The following is a 22,835-nucleotide window of genomic DNA, read 5'->3' as shown; positions in this document are numbered from 1 at the left end:
GAAGCTGGCCATTCTTGATGTTAGAGCAGCAATGAGAAGCAGAGGGCCTGGGAAAGGCCTGGGAAGTTAAGAAGTGAGATGAGGTTAGCCTGGGACCAAGTTTGAAGGGCCTTGTACATTCATGTGGTGTTTAGACTTTACCCTGTAGGCCAGTAGGAGAAAGTTTGGGGAAAAGAAGAGAGAAAGGAAAAAAAAAAAAAAAAAAAAGAAGAAGAGAGAAAGGATAGAAGCTGGCAGGAAAGGGAGTCAAGGAAGACACTATTTATTTATTTATTTATTTATTTATTTATTTAAATTTTTGGAAGACACCATTTACATACTGATTTTGGTTGATGAAAATTGAGCAGGTGTTTAAGGGGAGTCAGAAAGATGGAAAGATTGAAGACGGAGGGGCGGACTCGCACACACATGGAAGGGCTGGGTACTGACCTGATAGGGTAGAGAAGGGCGGTGCGCCTGATGGGCCCTATTTTCTCTGTGAAGTCAGAAACAGTGGGATGGGCATCCTGATTCCTCCCCCATTTTCATCCTCCATTGCCCGTCACCAGGTCCTGTTGCTTCTCCCTCTTTGGCGTTTCTGCTTCTCTCCAGCCCTACTGTCACCAGCATCTTTTCCCAAGATAAGGGAGACAGCCAGCTTCCTAACCGGTGCCCCACTTCCCGTCTCGCCCCCTTACGGTCACCTTTCTACACAGCAGTCAAGATGATATTTCTAGAACAGACTCTCTTCTTGTCACTCTGGACTTCAAACCCTTCAGTACCTTCACATGGCCCTCTAGATGAAGGGCCCACCCTGCAGCACAGCACGCACAGCCCATTCATTCTCTGGCCTCTGCCTGTTTCCTCAGTTTAATCTCTTGCCGCTTTCACCCTCAGACTGTGCTCCAGCCATTCTGAACAACCTCAGCAATGAAAATAGGAGCTAAGCTTTTTATGTGAGGTGGTCTACTGGCCCTGTGAGGTATCACCTCTTCTCATGTAAGAGAACTGACGCCTAAAGGATTTAAGTACTTTGTGTGAGGTCACAGAGCCAGGAGGAAGGAGATCATGGAGCTCTGGTGTCTGGGTTCCTAACCACAGCCTGTACTGCCTTCCACTTGCCTACTTGAGAGACAGTTCCATCATTCTTCACCTAGCTATCTACAGATCACCTTTCAGCTCAAATGGCATCTTTTCTGGAATGCCCTCCAGAACAGCCACTACCCCAATCATGGCTGGTTAGAAGTCCGCCTTTGTTCACATTCTCAGAGTATCCTGTGCTCACCCCATTGTAGTGCTTTAGCACCCTTTAAAAAAAAAAAAAAGATTTTATTTATTCATGAGACACACAGAGAGAAAGGCAGACACATCCGCAGAGGAAGAAATAGGCTCCCTGTGGGGAGCCTAATGTGGGACTCGATCCCAGGACCCCGGGATCACACCCTGAGCTGAAGGCAGATAGATGCTCAACCACTAAGCCACCCAGGTGCCCCTAGTACACTATTGAAACTGAAGTTGCTTATCTAGAGGGCTCAATGCCACCCCAAACCGTGTCTTTTTCACACTTATCTCTAGAAGCCTAGCATAAAGATGGGACACACTTGTCTACCACGATTTGTTGAATTTCATGTTTAATGGAATGTGAGACTGGAAGTCAGACAGAGAGACTCCCAATTGTGTTTGAAGCAACTTACTGAGGCCTTCGTGCAATGCGACAGGTTCCAGAGGCCTGAGATGGGACAGAGGGAGGCAGCTGTCCGAGATGCAGGCAGACCAGGAGATGTCATGATGCAGAGGCATCAGGGAAGCAAGCCTTCTGAGCAGGAGGGCACGGTCAGTGTTGTTAGTTATTGCAGTAACAGGACAAGTGAGCAAAAGACTGAACTGTCCTCACTGAACTGAGCAATTAGGAGGTTAGAGACACTGGGTATAGTGGTGGGAGTGGAGTGTGGGGGATGGGTAGTGAGGGAGGGAAAAGTCAAATCACAGTGGGTTGAGGAGAGAATGGTCAGTGGGAGAACAGGAAAGAGTACATAGAGGTTTTTAAGAAGCTTTGCTGTGAAGAAAAAAAAAAGCTTTGCTGTGAAGTGAGAAAACCAGAGAGGTAACTGGAAGAAGTCATGTGGTTGAGGTAAGTAGGTTGGTGTTCGTGTTTTGCTTTTGTTTTAAGTACATAAACAGAAAAATGCCTAAATAGAGCAGTTGAGGATACAGAGGAGAGAGCAGTGGATGGAGTGAGGGCCCTACGGAGGCAGGAAGGATGGATAGCTCCGGAAGGGGAAGGAAGACAGGACAGGTGTGGGTACAGATCACATGAGGGACTGTGAGGACATTCTTGCTTTGTGGCAAGAATAGATGTCTTGAGAACAGATGGAAGACGTGGGAGGGTAAGGAGCTGGGGATTGCAGACATCACAGGCAAGTCACAGCATTTAGCATGTGGATCATGAGTATCAGTGCTGGGTTAGTTGGAAGTACAGGTTCAAGGTCATTATAGTCTTGATTTTGTGCCTCTCCTACCTGCTCCAGCACATCCTGGGATTTACCCCATCAGAGCACTTTTCACTTTTAATTAAAATCACCAGGTTGCCTTTCTCTCCACCCACCAAATCTCTGAGAATCTTGAGGGTTCAAAGACTTTGTTTGTCATGTTAACCAGTCCCAATGGCAGTGCTTGGCTAGGGGTTGGCACCCAGGACATCTGTTTAATTAATTACTGTGTGGAGTTAAGGAAATTAAAGTGCTCATTATGAGCACACTGTGTCGGATGTCAGTTTAAATAACACTTGTTGAGCACCCGTTATGTGCCAGGGACGATACCAGCCACCCAGATTGCAAAGATAGAACATGGTGATGTTGACACTGCCCAGCCGCGCTTGGGTAAACAGGAAGACAGGTGCCCACGCCCTCGTGGGCAGGAGGGAGTGGCCCATAAATGAGTGCCAAGGCACAGCAGGGGGGAAGGACAGGAGGCTTGAGCTACAGGAAAAGACAGGATTTAGTTCGGGAATGTAGACACCGGTTTGTGAAGCCTGGGGACAAACCCTGGGGACGCTGGCAGCCTCCTCTTAATTCCCACTAGAAGCCGTGACAAGGGGCGGGGCCGAAGGGAAGTCAGATTTCAGTTGTGGCGGAATTGAGACAAGTTCTTTGGGCTGAGATGTTTGAAACTCTATCTTGAGGGTAATGAGGAACAACCGAAAAGTTTAAAGTAGGGACATCTGTCAAATATGCATTTTTAAAGGTTTATTTATTTGAAGGGGTGAGCTGAGGGAGGGAGGAAGCTCCAGCAGACTCCCCACTGAGAGCAGGGCCCAACAACACAGGGCTTGATCCCAGGACCCTCAGATCACGACCTGAGCCAAAATCAAGAGTCAGATGCTGGGCAGCCCTGGTGGCTTAGTGGTTTAATGCCGCCTTCAGCCCAGGGCCTGATCCTGGAGACCCAGGATTGAGTCCAATGTCAGGCTCCCTGCGTGGAGCCTGCTTCTCCCTCTGCCTGTGTCTCTCCCTCTCTCTCTCTCTCTCTCTCTCTCTCTGTGTCTCTCATGCATAAATATAAATAAAATCTTAAAAGAAAAAGAAAAAGAAAAAGAGGGCAGCCCCGGTGGCGCAGCGGTTTAGCGCCACCTGCAGCCCAGGGCGTGATCCTGGAGACCCTGGATCGAGTCTCACGTCAGGCTCTCTGCATGGAGCCTGCTTCTCCCTCTGCCTGTGTCTCTGCCTCTCCCTCTCTCTGCATCTCTATGAATAAATAAATAAAATCTTAAAAAAAAAAAAAGAGTCAGATGCTTAACCAACTGAGCCACCCTGGGGACTTAGGATTTGAAGAATGTGTGAAACATAAGGATGAAGACTTCCCCTAGCTCTTTAGATACAGGCATCTGGTCCTCAGGAGGGAGACCCAGGCTGACAACATGGGTTTGGGAATCCGGAAGCCTACATGTGTAATACAAAGTGATGGGATTGAAGAAGATTACAAAGCATGAGAAATAACAGAGAACAGAACGGACATACGAAGGAGTCTGAGGAGGCTCTAGGGAGGGATAGAACCAGGAGGAAGTGAGGTCAGGAAAGAAATGTTTGGAGAGTCATCCACAACCCATCAGAAGCCAAGCAAGATTGGACTGCAAGTTAGCCAGGGAATTTGACAACAAGAGGTTATTGGTGTGATGCCTGGGTGGCTCAACAGTTGAGTGCCTGCCTTTGGCCCAGGGGCTGATCCTGGAGTCCCGGGACCAAGTCCTACATCGGGCTCCCTACGTGGAGCCTGCTTCTCCCTCTGCCTGTGTCTCTGCCCCTCTCTCTCTTCTGTGTCTCTCATGAATAAATAAAATCTTAAAAAAAAAAAAAAAAAGGTTACTGGTGACATTTTGCAATACACGGGAGAGCAGAATGAATGCTTTTAGTTTAAAGGAGAGAACCTGGACTCGAGTTTTACACAATCTGAGTGCAGTTTGTTTACACCCCTGTTGAGCTGTGAGACCTTCAATAAAAGAGCAAACCTAAAAAAATAAAATAAAACAAAATAAAAATAAAAAAGAGCAAACCTCTCTAAACCTTAGTTTTTACATCTGAGAAGTAGGGATAATAATAACTACCTCCTCAGGAACTTAAGAGAATTAAAACAAATAATGTCCATAAAACATATTCTATGTGACTAGCTCTTATAAACACTAAAAAATGTTGGTTTCTTCTCCCTGCCATCATCTCTCCTCCCTGCACCTTGAAAGACACATTATGTATCCCCTCAAGAAAAAACTCAGATACAGAATTTATCCCAGCAACTCCCTCCTGAAGTTGGCACATTTCTCTCCTTTTCCCACTCTTTCCTTCTTTTTAATCCTTTTGAAAATTGTATTTACTGGTTGGTTTGGGAGTTTTTGGAAGGAGGGGAGGTTTATAATCCTTATCAAGTCTTATTTTGTGGTGGAAGACCTAAATATGAGACAGGAATCCATCAGAATCCTAGAGGAGGGCACCTGGGTGGCTCAGTGGTTGAGCATCTGCCTTTGGCTCAGGTCATGATCCCGAGGCCCTGGGATCGAGTCCCACATTGGGCTCCCCACAGGGAGCCTGCTTCTCTTTCTGTCTATGTCTCAGCCTCTCTCTCTCTCTCTCATGAGTAAATAAATAAAATCTTTAAAAAAAATCCTAGAGGAGAACACAGGCAGCAAGCAACCTCTTCGACCTCGGCCTTAGCAACTTCTTGCTAGACAAGTCTCCAAAGGCAAGGAAAACAAAGGCAAAAATGAACTATTGGGACTTCATCAAGATAAAAAGCTTTTGCACAGCAAAGGAAACAGTTGACAAAACCAAAAGACAACCTACAGAATGGGAGACGATATTTGTAAATGTCTTATCAGATAAAGGGCTAGAAAAAATCTATAATAAACTTATCAAACTCAACACCCAAAGAACAAATAATCCAGTCAAGAATTGGGCAGAGGATGTGAACAGACATTTCTCAAAAAAAGACATACAAATGGCCAACAGACACATGAAAAAATGTTTAACATCACTCATCATCAGGGAAATACAAATCAAAGCCACAATGAGATACCACCTCACACAGGTCAGAATGGCTAAAATTAACAAGTCAGGAAATGATGGATGTTGGAGAAAATGTAGAGAAAGAGAACCCTCACACTGTTAGCAGGAATGTAACCTGGTGTGGCCACTCTGGAAAACAATATGGAGGTTCCTCAAGAAGTTAAAAATAGGGATCCCTGGGTGGCGCAGCGGTTTAGCGCCTGCCTTTGGCCCAGGGCGCGATCCTGGAGACCCGGGATCGAATCCCACGTCGGGCTCCCTGCATGGAGCCTGCTTCTCCCTCTGCCTGTGTCTCTGCCTCTCTCTCTCTCTCTCTGTGTGACTATCATAAATAAATAAAAATTAAAAAAAAAAAAGAAGTTAAAAATAGAACTACCCTACAACCTAGCAATTGCACTACTAGTTATTTACGCCAAAGATACAAATATAGTGATCAGAAGGGACACCTGCACCTGAGTGTTTATAGCAGTAATGTCCACAATTGCCAAACTATGAAAAGAGCCCAGATGTCCATTGACAGATGAATGGATAAAGAAGATATGATATATATATGATATATCATATATATAAATGATATATATATGATGTATCATATATACATATATATGGAGGATATATATATCCTCATACACACACACACACACACACACACAAAATGGACCACTACTCAGCCATAAAAAAAAAAGAAATCTTGCCATTTGCAACGACAGGGATCGAACTAGTCATCAAGTCAATCAGAGAAAGACAATTACATGATTTCACTCATATGTAGAAGTTAACACAGAGGAGCTTAGGGGAAGGGAAGGAAAAATAAAACAAGATTAAATCAGAGAGAGAGACAAACCATAAGAGACTTAGTCATAGGAAAAAACAGGGTTGCTGGTGGGGAGGCAGGGTGGGAGGATGGGGTAACTAGGTGATGGACGTTAAGGAGGGCACATGATGTAATGAACACTGGGTATTATATACAACTGATGGATCACTGGCCTCTATCTCTGAAACTAATACTACACTATATGTATTTAATTTAAATAAAATAAATTTTAAAAATTTTAAAAGGTCTTATTTTGAAGAAAGGTTGAGATAAAAATAAATGACTAGAGACTCTTAATTAAACATGACTATAGTCCTGTATCTCCCCTACCTCTCCAAACCTCCCTGACATAACACTAAAGAAATACAGAGGCAGGGTACCTGGGTGGCTCAGTTAAGTGACCGACTCTTGGATTTAGCTGATTGTGGTCTCAAGGCTGTGAGATGGAGCCCCATGTCAGGCTCTGCACTCAGCGCAGAGTCTGCTTAAGTTTTTCTCTCCCTGTCTGCCCCTCCCTGCCTAAAAAAAAATAAGTAAAACCTTTAAAAATAAATATAAAGGCTCCTGGGTGGCTCAGTCAGTTAAGCATCTGCCATCAGCTCAGGTCATGATCCCAGGGTCATGCTTCTCCCTCTCCCCTCCCCCAACTCATTCTCTCTCTCTCTCTCTCTCTCTCTCTCTCAAATAAATAAATCTTAAAAAAAAAAAAAAAAAAAAAGAGGGATCCCTGGGTGGCGCAGTGGTTTAGCGCCTGCCTTTGGCCCGGGGCGCAATCCTGGAGACCTGGGATCGAATCCCACGTCGGGCTCCCGGTGCATGGAGCCTGCTTCTCCCTCTGCCTGTGTCTCTGCCTCTCTCTCTCTCTCTGTGACTATCATAAATAAATAAAAATTAAAAAAAAAAGAAATATAGGAAGGTATTAAGTCACAAAAGTTCAGAGGTGGAGGCAACAGCAGATGAAAGCTCAACAAATATTTGAAAGGTAGAAGGCAGGTGGGGGAATGTTACCTGGCTTGAAACATCCTAAGAAGTTACAAACTAAGTGCCCACCAGGAGAGATTACCAAGAAGCAAGTCAGTTCACCCAGTTTAACCTCCAAAAATCTTAGTGCATTGGAGGCCCAAGTTACCACAGGTTAGACATGAGGAGTGGGGCTAAGCATAGGGGGACTGGCTGAAGCCTGTATGCAGAGCACTTTGCCCCCACCCTAGAGCTCTCCTTTCTCAAAAGCCGCATGCCCAAAAAATAAAAAAATAATTTTAAAAATTAAAAAAAAAAAGCCACATGCCCACCCTAAGCTCTCTTGCTGCATAAGGAGGAAGGAAATTGAATTCTGGAGGCCTTCATACTCAGAGACCTCAGGCATAGTTTGAAAGACAGGAATGAGATATAGGGTGGAAAGTGAGTGATGGAGGGAAAGCCTACACACCGTGTGTGGCAGCCCCAGCCCCTTCCTCACTCCACTCCCAGGATGCCAGATGCCAGGCATCCAGCACCCCCACCCTCTCATCACACACACACACCCAAAAGTAGAAAAGTCCCGAAGACCCCAGGAGTCAGAAAAAAAGCCTCCAGACCGACATTTATGTGTTCCTCAATGAAAAGATTAGGTATTGCCTGAAATTTCCAAAACCCAAAGGACATAGCACCTGATCAAGAGCCCACCAAGGGCCTAGAACACTAAGTGAAAAAGACTTGTAACATGACATACAACACTACAATTTCAGAAAAGTATTTAAAAGCATCAAGAATTAAAACAAGCCACATCAGAATGATGTCAGACTTCTCCACCAGCAACACTAGGGAGGCTCAAACCGAGGGAAGTTTATTTCCGACATGTATTGTATACCCAACCAGTATAACACAAAGTCAATATACTTTCAGACTGTCAAGGATACACACAAGAAGTAATTTTCATTTCTTAGGAAACTACTGAGGAATGTGCTTCGACCAAATAAGAGAGCAGACCAAAAAGGAGGAAGAGCCAGGTCCGGGAAACAGGACAGTCAACAGAGAAAACTGGCAGAGGGAAATCCCAGGATGTTTGTGTGCCAGGCTTAGCAAGCCACCGGTCCAAACTGGAGCAGAAAGAGAGAGGACTGTGGGAGAGCAGTCGCCAGGGGAAAGATGGAACTGATCACTTAGGGGTTGAACGTTTGGAAAAATTGCTGTGTGTTTGGAATACTTGGAAGAAAATACCACTAGGTAGTCAGAAATATTAATCCAGGTGAAGCCAACTGGCAAGAGAAAGGAAATGTAATGGTGGTTTATAGCTTGAGTGAACCGTGTGTCTCTATCTGGTCAATAATGTAAATACTAACAGGTTTAAGTGAAGTAAGGGCACTACTTCGATCCTGGAGCTGCCATAACAAAGCACGATAGGCTGGAGGCTCTTAAACAACAGGACTTAGTTATCTCAGGGTCTAGAGGTCCTGACCAAGGTGTCTGAGATCAAGGAGTTGCAGGATTGGCTTCTTCAGAGGCCTCTCTCCTTGGCTCCCAGAACATGAGATCTGCCTCCAGATCTCACGTCCTTCCCCTATACCTCAAGGTCTGGGGCTCCCCCAGGGCCCCGGCAGTGCCGTATTCATCTCCTCATCTCCCACGGCACCTCACAGGGTGCCACAGGCTGTCCCTGCACTGCAGGGTCACTGGTTTACAGCTGCATCGCTGTGACTTTTAAAGCTGCCATTTGTGGTTTCCTTTTCCTGTTAAGAAAAGAGTAAGATTAAAAAAAAAAAGAAAGAAAGAAAGAAGAAAGAGAAAGAAGAAAGAAAGAAAGAAAGAAAGAAAGAAAGAAAGAAAGAAAGAAAGAAAGAAGAAAGAAAAGGAAGAAAGGAAGAAAAGAAAGAGAAAGAAAGAAGAAAGAAGAAAGAAAGAAAGAAAGAAAGAAAGAAAGAAAGAGAAAGGAAGAAAGAAAAGAAAGAAAAGAAAGAGAGAGAAAGGAAGAAAGAAAAGAAAGAAAGAAGAAAGAAAAAGAAAAGAGTAAGATAGGGAAGATCCAAGGGGGATAACGGGGAGCTAGAAGTTTCCCTCCCTCTGTGTCCTAGAATTTAGAATTGCTGGGTGCATCTCTGGTGGCACTTTAAGTTTTGATGCTAGGGAGGGTCCACCCACACCAGGGGTGGGGGCAGCTGGGTGGGCACAGGGTGCTTTCCTGCCTTATAAAATAGCCAATGGTGGTGTTTCGACTCCTCTTCCCTTGGGTCCAGAAGAGCCACTCGTCTCTATTTTCTTGAGGCCCGTTTGGCTGTTGCAAGTGGCCATGGCCCTTGAAAGTTATTGTCAGACTTAGGGCTATAATGTCATTCCCGGTGATGGATCCCTGATCCTAGGAGGGATTTTAGTCATTTTTGTGTTTAGGTTGATCCACAGCCCTTCACCTGGCTGCTAAGGCTGACAGGAATCCATGGTTGTCTCCGCTCCCGAGGTTACGTGGACGCCCTTCCCCGGGAGCACATATCCAGTGTCCTCTGGGGAGTAGTGGAGGTTGGTGTGTATGTATGTCTGTCTCCGTGTGCCTCAGATTATTGCTTCCTAATAAAATTCTGATAGCTGGGCCCCATCAATATCTCAAATACATGTGAGGAAACGTTAATTTAGAATCAATTTTAGGATGTTTCAGACTGTAAAGTCCTTTTAACTAGATCTCTGGCGAAGATGTAGAAGCACTTTATGGGACTGTAAATTTCATGTTGAACAGTCTTCGTGAAATACACATCTCCCCTACACACAAGCTGTTCTCTCCATATCAATCATGGCCCCTGCAAGTAATGTTTCACAAATATTCTGTAAATCACAGAAAACCCCATGATAATGTGAAATATGACTTTCACTTGTCTGTTAGACAAAAGAATCACACATGCCTCTCTCCCATCAGCACTAACATTTGTTATGGATAATAACACTTTCAATCACAACTATTTTTGGAAAACGGGTTTATTTTAAACCTTCCCTCCCCCACTGAAAACACTCTCCCAAGGACACAGACTCCTACAAACCACAGCCCATTAATCCAACTATGGAATGGGAACTTTTTCTTCTCACTAACTTTTTTTTAAAGTTGTTTTTAAGAGAGTTAGTATAAAAAGCCCAAGGTACAAGGTTAAGGAGCATTTTTCCTTAGCTGATTGGTATGAGAAGGGCCAGGTCTCTAAAGGCCCCAAATCTCTGGCCCCATGTGAAGTGAGGGGTGAAACGGGACCCAGGTTTTTAGCAGGCATCTTCATCTCAGCTGGTCCTTTTAGTTGCTGCCATCAGCAGAGGATCCCAAGAGCTAAAATGCTAGCTCTTAAACGTGAAACAGACCTTTACCACCTTGGAATTCTGTGACAACACAGCTAAATCCTCCCTGTCCGAGTAGGAGGTGATCTGTTCTAGAGGTGTATTTTTTTTTTTGCGGGGGGGGGGGCTTTTGAATGTTACAACGTCCACACAGGTGACAGAGGCTCACCTGCCTCCAGCTGATTGCTGGAAAAGTCAAACCCACAGAGTAACAGGACTTGCATGGTTCTAAACATCTTGGTAACCTGTCTGTTTTCCCTCCCCTGTAGCCAACTTCAGGCCTGACTGACCATGACTTCCATAAAGGAACAGGCAGCAATTAGCCGGCTCTTGAGTTTCTTACATGATTGGGACAACGCCGGCAAAGTTGCAAGGAGTCACATCCTTGACAGTTTCATCAAGGCCAACCAAGGCAAGACGGCTCCTGAACTGGAGCAAGAGTTTTCACAGGGAGGCAGCTTGTTCCTGGTACGCTTGACCACCTGGCTTAGACTCATGTATCCTTTGCCAAACAGAAATAAACTGGGAAGTCTTCAAAGGAGAAAAGGAACAAAGATTACTGAGAGGGCTCTTCTCTCGATTCTCTAAAATTTTAAATCAGGATGTCTGCTGATCAAAGTAGCATCCTCAAAGTCAAGAACTCCTTCCCTTCCTGTCTTGCCAACCGATAAATGTATCCTCATTCTCTTTTTTTTTTTAATTTTTATTTATTTATGATAGTCACACAGAGAGAGAGAGAGAGAGGCAGAGACACAGGCAGAGGGAGAAGCAGGCTCCATGCACCGAGAGCCCGACGTGGGATTCGATCCCGGGTCTCCAGGATCGCGCCCTGGGCCAAAGGCAGGCGCCAAACCGCTGCGCCACCCAGGGATCCCTGTATCCTCATTCTCACTCGTAACCTCTTCTGCTACCATCAGATTGGAAGTGGGTATTCCTTCTGTCTGGGGTTAATCCTCTCTCTGCCCTCACGGCCTTTATTCTTTCTCTCTGATGACCTCCTCTTTTGCCTCCTTACCAGCTTTTGCATCGGCATTTGCCTACTCAAATCTCTCTGCCTTAAAAAATTAAATCCCCATCTCAAACCAGTGTGCCACCTGTTTCCTGCTCTTCATGGTGATGTTTGTTGAAGAGGTTATTGACTTTCCCTGTCTACACTAGTTCACCTCCCTTATCTCCTCTGCCCACTGCAGTGTGACTTCTGTCTCCATCACTGATGCAGGTCTCACCAAGGTTACCAATGCTGTTCTAATTGTAAAACCCAGTGGCCACATCCTTGGTCATTACACATGACCTCTCAGCGGCATTGTCAGCCATTACCACTTCCCAAAACGCTCTTCCCTAAACTCATATAATGTTCTATGCCAATTAAACTTCAGTAAAAAAAAAAAAAGAAAGAAAAAAAGGAAGAAGAAAAAGCACATGGAGATCATCACAAAAACAAAAAACTGCACACTCTTCCTTGGTGTCTGTGATACCAGTTCTCTTGGTTTTCTCCTTTCTTTCTGCCCATCTCTAATTTTCCTCGGCCTTCCCTGAAATGTGGATGTTCCTTGAGACTCCACCCACATCCCTCTCCCTCAGTGACCCAATCCAGTATCAGGATGTCAACCCCACTCCACCTGAAGGGCTCTCCGGTTGTGTGCCCCAGCCCACATTTCTCTCTGGGATCTGATTCCATACCTATTAATCCAACTACCATCTGCACTTCTGTCCCACAGAATGACTCACATTTCTGGCTTGGGAAACCAGGTAAATGGGTTGCCATTATGTGGGAAGGGAATACAAAAAAAGGTGGTGTAGATAAGTCTGGTTTGGGACATGTCGTATGTGAAGTGCCTCGGCTCAGGAATCCCAGAGACAGATGGGTTGAAGATAGATTTGAAAGTTCAGGTTATGAATGTGTTTGAGGATATTCCTGCTCTGTGTGCCCACAGCATTCCATGGATCATCTCAGATCCTTTTTTGTTTTTCTTTTTTTTTTTCTTTTTTTTAGGATTTTATTTTTTAGTAATCTCTACACCCAATGTGGGGCTCAAACTCACAACCCTGAGATTGAGAGCTGCATACTCCACCAAGCCATCCAGGCACCTCTCAGATCCTTTTATTATATATTTTTCTCCTTGCCTGAACCCTCTCCTCTTCTCTAAACCTACTCCTTGGGACGCTTGGGTGGCTCAGCAGTTGAGCGTCTGCCTTCAGCTCAGGTCATGATCCCGGAATCCTGGGATCAAGTCCCACATCAGGCTCTCCGCATGGAGCCTGCTTCTCCCTCAGCCTGTGTCTCTACCTCTCTCTGTGTCTCTCATGAATAAATAAATTCTTAAAATAATAATAATAATAAATAAAATAAATTTAAAAAAATAAACCTACTGCTTATTTGACTAATTCTTACTCCATTACTGAGATCTCAGTGTAAACATCCCTTCCTCAGGAAGCCCTTTTCTGAGCCTAGGCTGACCTAGGTTCCCCCGTTACATGTGCTTATGGCAGCCCCTCTGTCTCAGTCACCATAACATTGTATTGTTCGTACCTACTTAATATTGGGGCACCTGCATAGTTCAGTCAGTTAAGCATCCAGCTCTTAATTTCAGCTCAGGTCATGATCTCAGGGTCCTGGGAAAGCCCCTCATTAGGCTCTCTCTTTGTCAAATAAATAAATCTTTAAAAAATATATCTCGAGTGCTTGGGTGGCTCAGTCGATTAAGCATCGAATCTTGGTTTCAGCTCAAGTCGTGATCTCAGGGGTGAGAGAGCAAGCCCTGCATTGGACTCCATGCTCAGCACAGTCTGCTTCGTTTCTTTCTCCCTCAACCCTCTGCCTGTGTCTCTGCCTCTCTCTCTCTCTGTGTGTGTGTGTGTGTGTGTGTCTCATGAATAAATAAATAAAATCTTTTTAAAAAGATTTATTTATTTGAGAGAGAGAGGTGGGGGACAGGCATGAGGGAGAAGCAGGCTCCATCCAGGGAGCCCGACGTGGGGACTCGATCCCGGGTCTCCAGGATCACACCCCAGGCTGAAGGCGGCGCTAAACCACTGAGCCACCCAGGCTGCCCTCAAATAAAAAATCTTAAAATATATATATATATATATATATATATATATATATATATATATATATATATATATCTTCCCCACTGGACTCTGTGAGGGTAGGAATCACATCTCTTCTCATCTTTATATTCCTAATGCCCAGGACCATGCCTGGCACATAAGGGGTACTTATTACATGTTTGTTCAGTAAAGAAATGAGTGAACCAGAGTCTGCAACTGGACAGAACTAAAGGCTAAAGTAACCACAACTCTTTTCCTTACAGTTAAGTCATTGACAAAATTACTAATGAGACTCAGGCCTGGAACAGGCCAAGGGAAATACTACAGATGGTGTCTCTAGGTTGAACCCAATGTCCTCAGACATTAGTGTGCATGAAAGAGCTTTAAAATGCATATTACCATGGGGTGCCTGGGTGGCTCAGACGGTTAAGCATCTGCCTTCAGCTCATGTTATGGTCCTAGGATCCTGGGATTGAGCTCCCTGCTCAGTGGGGAATCTGCTTCTCCCTCTCCCTCTGCCCTTGCACCACCTCCCAGCCCCACCCCGCTCATGCTCTCTCTCTCAAATAAATAAAATAATTTTTTAAAGATTTTTTTATTTACTTATTCATGAGAGATACAGAGAGAGAGAGGCAGAGACACAGGCAGAGGGAGAAGCAGGCTCCATGCAGGGAGCCTGACATGAGATTCGATCCCGGGACTCCAGGATCACACCCTGGGCCAAAGGCAGACGCTCAACCCCTAATCCACCCAGGCATCCCATAAAATAATTTGTTAAATAAATAAATAAATAAATAAAATGCAGTTAACCAGGCTGCCTCCCCACCCCAACCACACTTTCTGATTTAGTAGATTTAAGGAGAGTCCCTTGGCCTCTTTGTTTCTCATAAGCACCCTGGAGGACTCTGATGCCTGCCGTCCAAAGATGATACATTGAGAAACATCAGCACCTATAATCTGGCTTCCACCTCACAACTTGTGACACTAACCTCACCAAGGTTAGCAGAAACCTCTTTGTCACCAAATCCAGACTACCCTTTTCCCGCCTCATCTTACTTGGCAGCATCTTCCATGTGACCTCAGGACGAGGTGAATGAGGCAGGCAGGGTTGTACAAGTGCAGGGGCAGATCCCATCTTCATTTAAAACTTGGGAGTATCTCATTCATCGTGGATTTTTTGGTATTAATTTTGATTTTTTTACGTAGTGCTATGGAACATTATTTGATTACTGAGTTGGTTGATGCCCCCTGAAATTTCACAACTGAAGCAAATGGCGCACTCACCTCCCTCTAGCCCCAGTCCTGCTTGATCACTGCCCCTTCCTACAATGTCCTGTCCCCCACCTTCTCCCATGGCCAGTTCTCAGTCTCTGTTGCAGGATCTTTCCTCCCTCCCCCTTAAGTGGTAATGTTTTCTTACTTAGTCATTGCACTTACCGCTCTAGGCATTGTATTGTCCTTCCCCATCTCCCAAGTGCAGGTCAGAATGCCCAATATTGATGAGACACTCACAGCACACTTATTGAATGACTGAAAGAAACATGCTTTCAGGGGTGCCTGGGTGGCTCAGTGGTTGAGCATCTGCCTTTGGCTCAAGTCGTGATCCCAGGGTCCTGGGCCTGAGTCTCGCTTCAGGCTCCCCAAAGGGAGTCTGTTCTCCCTCTGCCTATGTCTCTGCTTCTCTCTCTGTATGTCTCTCATAAATAAACAAATTAAAAATCTTTTTTTTTAAAAAAAGAGAAGAACCATGCTTTCAGTATATAGCTGTATGTTCAGTTTCTATGCCTGAAATTATGCCGTTTCCTAAATTTTGTGACCTTGTCATGCAACAGAGAAAAGAGAGCAGCTGAAGTGATAGAGTGTGTTAAATCAATGACCTCACATCTCCTCCCCACCCCTCTAGTTATGGTGGATTTGGAAGGAAAACATATCAGCATCACTATGCTTTGTAAAATTGACTACCACCTAATCTCACAGTAGCTTCAAACCCCTTTTCTAACCTTGAACTTCCAGAAGAGACCAGTAACACTAAGGATTTATCTATTATAATGACAAAAGTATTAGTTGCCACTTACTATGTCTTTTTATCCTCTGGGCACTGAGCTATGTGATGTACAAATATTATCTTGTTGGAGCTGAACACCAAGCCTAATAGGTGATTGGCATTATCCCGTTTTATAGATAAGAGAGATGAGCTTCGAAAGGTTGAGTAATTTACTAGCGAATGGCAGAGATGAGGTTTGCAGTGGGTCTGTCTGGCCCAAAGCCCTTACCCATCCACCCTTCTTCACTGCCTCCCTCCCCAGGGCCCTGGGCAGACCCACAGCTCCATGTCCAACACCATCCCCAGAGATGAGCTGTGTAAATAGTCCTACACCCTCCATCTGTCCACAGGCGGAAGGCCTGACAAGAGGAACCCTGAGCTAGACTGCCAGGTTCAAATTCCAGTTCTGTCCATTAACTCTGAGACCTGGACAGGTCATTAACCTATCTGAGATTGCTTCCTCATGAAGTAAATGGCCATATTAATAGCAGCCACCCCAGGGTGCGGTGAGAATTAAATGAGACCACGCAAGCAGAGCAGCACAGTGCCTGGCACACAATAAAGGCTTAGGACTAGTTAGCACCGGCTGACATTGTGGCAAACTTCTGGAACTAATTGCTGGAAATAATGGGCCAGAAGCATGTGTAATGAGTGACTGTGAAAGCAAGACTAGCCTGGGACAGAGGAAAAGCAGGTGATGGCAGTTGGTGAGCCTGGCTGGCAACTGAGGAAAAGAGGGAGAAGGCAGTGAGGCAGGAACAGGGTCTGGGGTCATGGGGAGATGGGTGGAGGACAGTGTAGGAGAATACAAGGACCACCCTTTGGGCTGACAGCCTGGCCTCCAGCTGTAGCTGCAACAGGCAGGGGGAGCCTGGCTCCGGAGCAAACACTGTGTTTGCAGTAAAGAGCCTTTCCTAATGAGCCAATCTGTCTCCACTTCTATTGGCATCCTGGGAACCAGGGTGCAGCAGAGATAATTTGCCTCATGCGCCCTCCCCCCCAACAAAGCACCATTACCTCCAACCCATTACATTAGCCTTTATCAGTCTTGGAAGCTCTCAGTCATCCTCCACGAGCTGCAATAATTTCAGCTAATTTCTTAAGTGTTCTAAGAGCCTGTGATGTGTTATGAGCCTAGTAATTGTTGACTGGTTCCTTTTCTGTTGTGGGTTGATTTCGTACCTTATATCCGAGCCGATGCGTGCTCTGGATGCTTTATTGCAATGAAGCTTTTTGCAAGGCTCACATTAAAAAATAACACTAAATACCGAGGTTGTTTTAAATCAGAGTTTAATTTTTCCACCATCTCCCGTTGTTCTTATTAGGAAGGCACGCAATTCTTCATAAAGATAGTGACCTCCAGTATAAAGCTTTGAGCAAGTACAAAATTGAGAATTAATGATGAAGCCGATTATTTTTAGAGAAGTCTAAAAATGAGGCATAAAGTAATGAACTGTGCTGAGACCCAAGGGTGCAATGGTCATGGCGTAGAAAGGCTTGGAAAATTGACTATGCTTTCATAGTCAAATTGCATGCGCCTCTTACTCATCAGAGCCTTCTTGCTCTCTAGGGGGCCTGTCAGACCCAAGGTGCCTAAACTGCCCCAGAAAAGCTTCCTGGGGGAATGGCGAACATGCCTGCTAGCACCATCCCTTGTGTCCCCCCACTATGTGTTTGTTGCCACTTCCCCTTCGACCTAGCGGCCCCTCTCAGATAAAGGACACAATTCAACTGTTGGTCATCCTGGGCCATAGATGCTATGAGGAATCAACACAGGATCCAGTTTCTGTGTGGAAAACCACCCTAGAATTCACTCTTTAACTTGTCGTACAGCTATATGACTGGCTCCTCTTTAGATAAGCTTCTAAAGTCTATTGGCATCTTCCTGTCTGCTGTGAGCAGGTGAGTTCCATTCTAGAGAGATTCTGGGATCTCAGTGCATATGGGCTCATGGTGTCCTTGGCATTCACACCACATGGGACCACCACATTCTACCACATGGGTAGAAATCCATATTTTAGGCCTGGCTAGATCCAGGGGCTCAAAAAATGTCATCAGTACTTGGCCTCTCTCTCTCTCTCTCTCTTTCTTCATTTCTCAGCTCTCTCCCTCTCTGTATTCATAGGCCTTCATGTGCTGTGGCCTTCAGAGGCTCCAGACATGCATCCTTCTTGCTCAGCCACACCCAAAAAAAAGAGCATATCTTTGCCAGGGGTTCCCACGAAAGTTCCAGGTTTTGAGCCTCATTGGACCAACTGAGGTCACATGGCTGGTCCCAACCAATTGCTGCAGTCAGAATGATGGCATGCCCTGTAACCTGCTCACCCTGCCAAAACCGCATGGCCCATGAGAGGCAGAGGGGTGATTCCCCAAAGGATAGTTGAGGTGCTATTTCAAGAAGAGGAGGAACAGATTCTGGAAAACCAAATACAAGAAATGTCCAATGTACTTAACTTTTGCATTTATTGCTAGAAGGAAAAACTTCCAAATTATTGTGTCACTTTGCCCATGAACACTGCCTGGACCTCGGGATCCCTTAGAAAGGTGAGTGCCCAGGAACATGACAAGTGTCTTATTTCTACTCTTGTATTCCTCTGGACAGTAATCGGTACCTTAAAGAATTTCTTGAGGTTGGAGGAGTCCTGACACTCTTGGAAATACTTGGGATGGAGAAGATCAAGGAGGAGGACAAGAAGGAATCCATCAGGCTACTTCAGGTTATTGCAAACACTGGCAGGAAGTACAAGGAGCTCATCTGTGAAAGTTATGGTGGGTACTGTGTTATGTCAGGGGTGGCAATTCCCTGTCTCCCTAGGGGCCTGGGTGAAATGGTGGCAGTACCCAGCACTGCTCTAGGAAAACATGTCATGGGCAGGTTGCACAGAAGCACTTTGTACAGTGGAGTCAACTAGCTCCTGTCCATATCACCATCATGAGAGTCAGATTTATGATTTTCCTGATTCATCATTTGCTCAAAATCTTTCCATGGTGGTTTTGGAAATACTTCTCCATTTTAAATATATCCTCTTTCATGCATCCATTCAACAAAGATTTATTAAGCCATTGCCTAAAATCCTTTGTGAAATTAAGTGAGTTATGAATAACTCTAGAAATAAAATGGAAATAAAATCATTGAATATGTGTGATAGATTAGATAGATAGATAGATAGATAGATAGATAGATAGATAGATAGGGAGTGCTGAGAATATGAAGATGAATAAAATACAGTCCTTCTCCTCAAAGAGCTTACAGTGTGGTGAGAAGGGTAAATAACCCTGTCATTTCCATATGTTCCATCCTGTGCTCTGATGGAGGTGGATGGGGAAGATATCATGTCCCCACGCATCCCTTTTTCAAAGCACTTCCCTCTCTTAACTTTTCATCATTGTTCTCGTCTATGTCTCCCCATGGCCTCTCCTGGGCCTCACTGTACACATCCATAAAATGGGACTAACACCTTCCTCTCAGTATGTTTCTGGGATCAAATGAGGCAGCATCTGTCAGGAACATCTAGTAAATTCCTGGATGCTGCACATGTGTTAATTATCATATGGCAGGGCGCCTGGGTGGCTCAGTGGTTGAGCGGCTGCCTTCAGCTCAGATTGTGATCCTGGGGTCCTGGGATCGAGTCCCACATCAGGCTCCCCACCGGGAACGCTTCTCCCTCTGCCTTTATCTCTCTCTCATGAAAAAATAAATCAAATCTTAAAAAAATAATTATCATATGGCAATCCCAAACACATGTTTAATTGTGCATTTTGCAGAGCCATTTTATTTACTTATTTTATATTTTCATTTATTTATTCATGAGAGACACAGAGAGAGAGAGGCAGAGACCCAGGCAGAGGGAGAAGCAGGCTCCGTGCAGGGAGCCTGACATGGGACTCCATCCCAGGTATCCAGGATCAGGCCCTGGGCCAAAGGCAGGCGCCAAACCGCTGAGCCACCCAGGGATCCCTGCAGAGCCATTTTAAACTTTAGAACAGACTTTGACAAGCTGACATGCCTATGTTGAAACAAAATCCTCTAGCCACAGAGCCTTAAAGTAAACAAGACAGTGAGGCAACATGAGAATTGAGCCTGGATTCTGCTTCGTTTGAACAGGCCTGGTTAACACATCTCAGTTGTCCCCCTCCCCCATATTATGTAAAAGGCGAAAGATTTATACGATCTGAAGAGAAACCAGAGCATGATATTATGTAATCTTGAATGAGGATTGTTTTCATAACTCTCTTCCAATTGAGCATTTCCTTTCTTCTTTGCTCAGGTGTACGATCCATAGCAGAGTTTTTGGCAAAGTCTAAATCAGAAGAGACCCAGGAAGAAGTGCAAGTTCTGATGGATTCTTTGGTCCACGGTAATCCCAAGTACCAGAATCAAGTGTACAAAGGTCTAATAGCTTTGCTGCCCTGTGCGTCCCCAAAAGCTCAGCAGCTGTCCCTGCAGACTCTCAGGACTGCGCAGGTAAGTCCAGGCTGCATGCTCCTGTGGTTCTGATTCAACACACTAACCTTAAAATTACCTACCACAGTTGCACTTCACACAGACATGAGAAACAGAGCTCAGCCTCCCGCTGTATGTCTGCTATTCAATCAGCGTTACTTCCAGAAGGCCAAGGCAGGGCAAAGAGTTCATGCCTCCCAGCAGAGTGATTTGTCCTGTTTACTTAAGGATCAGAAAGATGTTGGCAGACTTAAAAGTGGTTGAGACAAGCAACAAGGATGATGAAAAGACTGTAGAAAAGCTCACAGGAGTCAATTTGGTAGGGAAGGAATCCCCGTGCGTTTGTAGATAGCATGGAAGTGAGAGGCCAGATCGCCAGGGCTTGGGAAATCTCCTCTTCTCTTACTGGCTTCTGCCTTCCTGAATGTGAATAGAATCGGATTTGGGACACGGTGGCCACATGAATACTCGGTGCTAGTAAGGAGGTAAGAGAGGCTCCAAGAGTGATCTTGAGATGAATTATCAAAAGCTCTCAAAACAGCCCCATGCTCAGTGGAGACAGGGAGACAAGAGATCAAAGGGATGGTAAGGCCTGACCTGTGGCACTGGGAATAGAAGTGACCTGGTCAGACAGACCTTTCTGAGGTGGAGTGCATGGGATGGAGGGCAGTAAAACAAAAGCAGCCAAAAATGACACCCAATTTTGGACTAGCAGCAGGCTGAGTTGTGTGCCACCAGGAGAGAGCAGGAAAAAGCCGAGTTAATTTGGGAGGAGTTAGGTTTTGACTCCATGAGCCTTGGTGGCTCCCAACTGCCATCAAAGGAGCCGGCCTAGCCGGCTGCAGAAGATACAATAGGCCATTTGTGTAAAAAAAAAAAAAAAAAAAAAAGGGATCCTGGAACCCCCTCCCATAGATCTTGACAGCTCTCAGGCAGCCTTTGGCAATGCTTATTCTTTCTAAGCTCCCCCAAGTAATTCTGATTCCTAGCTCAATTGAGGAATTAGTGTTGAGGATATTTTGTAGAGGCGCCGACAGTAGAAAATAAGTCTGAAGCCTCAGAAAGAGACCCGAGATGAGGATGGCAGTTGGGTTTCCTGAACAGAGAAGTAATCACTGAGACAACAGAAGGGAGCAAGCTCAGCCCGGTAAGATGAAGCAAGAGAAGGAGCATCGCCAGCATTAAAGAGAGGAGCTGAGCAAGACAGTCCAGCGGAACAGCTGGATTATCATTATTATTTCCAGGTTTCCATTTATTAAGTGCCTCCTACCCACCAGGCACTGTGCCAGGAGCTTACCTCTGCGATGCCTTTTAGTCTTTACAATAGCTGATGGAGGCAGACATTTCAAAGATGATGTAACTGAGCCTTGAGGGGTGTGCTGTGACGCACTCAAGGCCACACACGAAGAGGCAACTTGGTACAAATCCAACTCTCCCTAACTCCAGAGTTCTCAGTCTTTCCATATGCCACTCTGCCTCCTTGAAAAAGACCAATGGAAGCCATTAAAGGGAAACGGGGAAAAAACACAGGGCTGTGATAAATGAAGGGAAAAGAGTTCCAACAGGGAGAACGTGAAACTTCTGTGGGTCAAATACTGCAGAGACTAAGCATGGGTAGAACAGAAGGATGGTCCCTGCATGAAAAGTTGGGGTTCACCCCAACTTTGGTCCCATAGCAGAACTTAAATTGCAGCAGCCTGTCAAAGGATGCATGAAGGGCAAAGTGGCTTCCCCTGGGCTCCTGGGAGGCTTAGGTGCGGGGGTGGGGAAGTGGGGGAAAGGCATGATAGCAAGAGAGGATGGAGACAGTTGTGTGTAAGTGGGTGAGCTTGTGGGTGTTTCATGTGAAAGGACAGGAAATGAGAGGATAAAGGTTGAAGAGGTAGAAAGGCGTCTTCCCCAATCCTGTGAGGTCCCTGAGGACAGAAGATGTAGGATCCTGGCTGAGTTCAGCCTCCCCCAGCACGGTAGCCAGCCTGGCCCTGCACCTCTAGCAGGTGACCGGCTAACCCCTCACTGAATGCCTCCTGAGCGAGAGGGGTCGGTGGCAACCTCAACAGACTGTCGGTCTGATTCTTGGATGCCCATCTCTGTACTTTATCTGGAGAAGAAGTTTCCTTGTACAGCACAGGGGCCAAGGCCCAGGGACTCAGAACAGCCCTCCCGCTCCCCATTCAGCCAGGCTGCCATGCAGTTTGGAAGTCTGCCCTTCATGTCTTCCTGGTAGACTGGATCTGAGGAGTAACCACCTTGTCCTGTTGTCTGTCTTGTCAGTCGATCATTGGAACCACACACCCCAGCATCGTGGACTGCGTGCTCAAGGTACTGTGCACGATGCACCTGGAAGTCCAGTATGAAGGTAAGGGAGGTAGCTGGCTCTGCTCCTGCTCATAGATGACGAAAGGTGGCCTTGAGAACCAGACAGACTAGCTATTAAAAGTTTTCCCTTAGTCACAAAGAACCTCGTTGGGTGTGCTGGAGAGCCTTGGCTGATGGTAGGTGCTGGCCCGGTCTGGTCACAAGTTATTCAGACAATGACAGTCACTGCTGGTACTCCAGCCTCGAGGTACTTTACCATTTGCTATGGTCCACCTGGCTCTGGTTCCCAGTCATGTATGGTACTTCCCCACTAAGCAGAAATCACCCAGAGGACTCTCCTTCTTCTAA

The 22,835-nt window shown here is 45.6% G+C and overlaps 1 protein-coding gene across 12 annotated transcripts in view; it reads left to right on the top strand.

The window, feature by feature from the left end:
- Positions 1–22,835, top strand: part of ARMH1 (armadillo like helical domain containing 1) — a 49,549-nt gene that overhangs the window by 5,197 nt on the left and 21,517 nt on the right. For 7 of the 12 annotated variants that reach the window (XM_077845280.1, XM_077845277.1, XM_077845286.1 and 4 more), the window contains exons 2-7: positions 9,709–9,834; positions 10,899–11,126; positions 17,558–17,626; positions 18,327–18,493; positions 19,993–20,189; positions 22,443–22,527. In XM_077845280.1, coding sequence (XP_077701406.1) covers positions 10,921–11,126; positions 17,558–17,626; positions 18,327–18,493; positions 19,993–20,189; positions 22,443–22,527 — 724 coding nt within the window. In that variant the 5' untranslated portion in view covers positions 9,709–9,834; positions 10,899–10,920. Of the gene's footprint in view, positions 1–9,188; positions 9,331–9,692; positions 9,835–10,898; positions 11,127–17,557; positions 17,627–18,326; positions 18,494–19,992; positions 20,190–22,442; positions 22,528–22,835 lie in introns of those variants that run through there. The other 5 variants (XM_077845284.1, XM_077845282.1, XM_077845279.1 and 2 more) reach the window with 4 other exon arrangements.

Source organism: Canis aureus, chromosome 13 (genome assembly GCF_053574225.1).
Source record: "Canis aureus isolate CA01 chromosome 13, VMU_Caureus_v.1.0, whole genome shotgun sequence".
NCBI classification, from domain to species: domain Eukaryota; kingdom Metazoa; phylum Chordata; class Mammalia; order Carnivora; family Canidae; genus Canis; species Canis aureus.
This window is presented reverse-complemented; position numbering and strand designations above follow the sequence as displayed.